We start from the raw sequence: 1,198 nt of genomic DNA, 5'->3' as shown, positions 1-1,198 counted from the left end.
TAGGATAGGGTTCTTACTGGGTGCCATCTAGGCGGCTCTGACCCGTAGCAACACTCTGCACAACAGAATGAGGCACAGCCTGGTTCCTGCCATCCCTACAATTGTTCCGGTGCCCGAGCCCCGCCGCTGCAGTGTCCAATAGGATGCATGCTTGCCTAGCTTAGAGTTTTCAGGGAACTCATCATGCTCAAGACAGTAAATAGGTTTCTTAAATGTTTATTATGAAGATGGGGTGGGGGGAGGGCGGCCAGTTGCTCACCTTCTTGGCTCACGCACCTTTGATGCCAGGGGCTTAGTCCCAGAGGAGGAGGGGTCAATGGCCACAGGAGCTCACAGAGCCAGCCCCAGGCAGAGACTGCCCCTACCTGTGGTGCCAGCATCTGGACTGAGTGCTGGCAGGGGGGCTGTTGGGTAGACACCGGAATCGCTGTCCTGGGACAAACTGAGGCCAGGGTCTTCCAGAACCACCTCACCCCCACCCCCATCCCCACATACCCAATTAGGATATATTTCGGTAGAGTCATCACCTGAACATTAGTGTGTGTGTGTGTGGGGGGGGGGGTGTCAGCAAGCCTAGAAGATAGAGGGCTGTGTTTGTATCAACGTAGTGTCGGAGTTTTTAAAACTCAGAGCCAGGCACTGAGAAAGAAGTCTGCCATCTGTGACCCATGGGAAATGTGTGTGGTCAGAGACACCACCAGCACGGTTCCACGGCCAAGGGATGACGGCTCCGATGAACTGCAACATCAGGCAGAGTGGTGGGTGCAGGGGCGGTGGGGACCCCCATGGTAGAGTGCTTGCCTTCCACACAAGGGCCAGCTCCAGCCCCAGCCACCACTCGGCCGTCAGTGGACTGTGGCATGTGGCTGTGACGGAGCTTCCAGACCGAGGAACACAGGGAAAGGGGCCTGGGGATCATCGAAAGCCAGCCAATGACGATCAGCCGAGAGTCCCAATGTCCCAGCGCGAGGATGGTGTGAGACCCTGAGCGGCCTGGCTCCACTGTGCGTGGGACGGCCATGAGGCAGCGTTGACCTAGGGAGGTGACACGGACTGATGCTCAGCGACAGGACTGCCCTTTCCCGTAACAAGCCCGTGAGAGAGGCGGGCACCCACCGGGACGGGCTGCAAAGGGGCCGGGCCACCCTCCCCAAACACGCCAAACGGGAGACCCTGTGGCACATGGCAGCAGTTCCAC

General features: G+C 58.7%; 1 protein-coding gene across 1 annotated transcript in view; it reads left to right on the top strand.

Annotated features, from left to right (window-relative positions):
* PRKCZ (protein kinase C zeta) overlaps window positions 1-1,198 on the top strand; it is a 125,118-nt gene that overhangs the window by 118,133 nt on the left and 5,787 nt on the right. The window contains exons 14-15 of the mRNA XM_045299228.1: window positions 9-20; window positions 755-773. Of these exons, the coding sequence (XP_045155163.1) occupies window positions 9-20; window positions 755-773 (31 nt within the window). The remainder of the gene's footprint in view (window positions 1-8; window positions 21-754; window positions 774-1,198) is intronic.

This window comes from Echinops telfairi, unplaced genomic scaffold (genome assembly GCF_000313985.2).
Source record: "Echinops telfairi isolate 266 unplaced genomic scaffold, ASM31398v2 ScPeMD7_7457;HRSCAF=8495, whole genome shotgun sequence".
NCBI lineage: Eukaryota > Metazoa > Chordata > Mammalia > Afrosoricida > Tenrecidae > Echinops > Echinops telfairi.
Note: the sequence above shows the minus strand (reverse complement) of the source record. Positions and strands in the feature narration are given on the sequence as shown.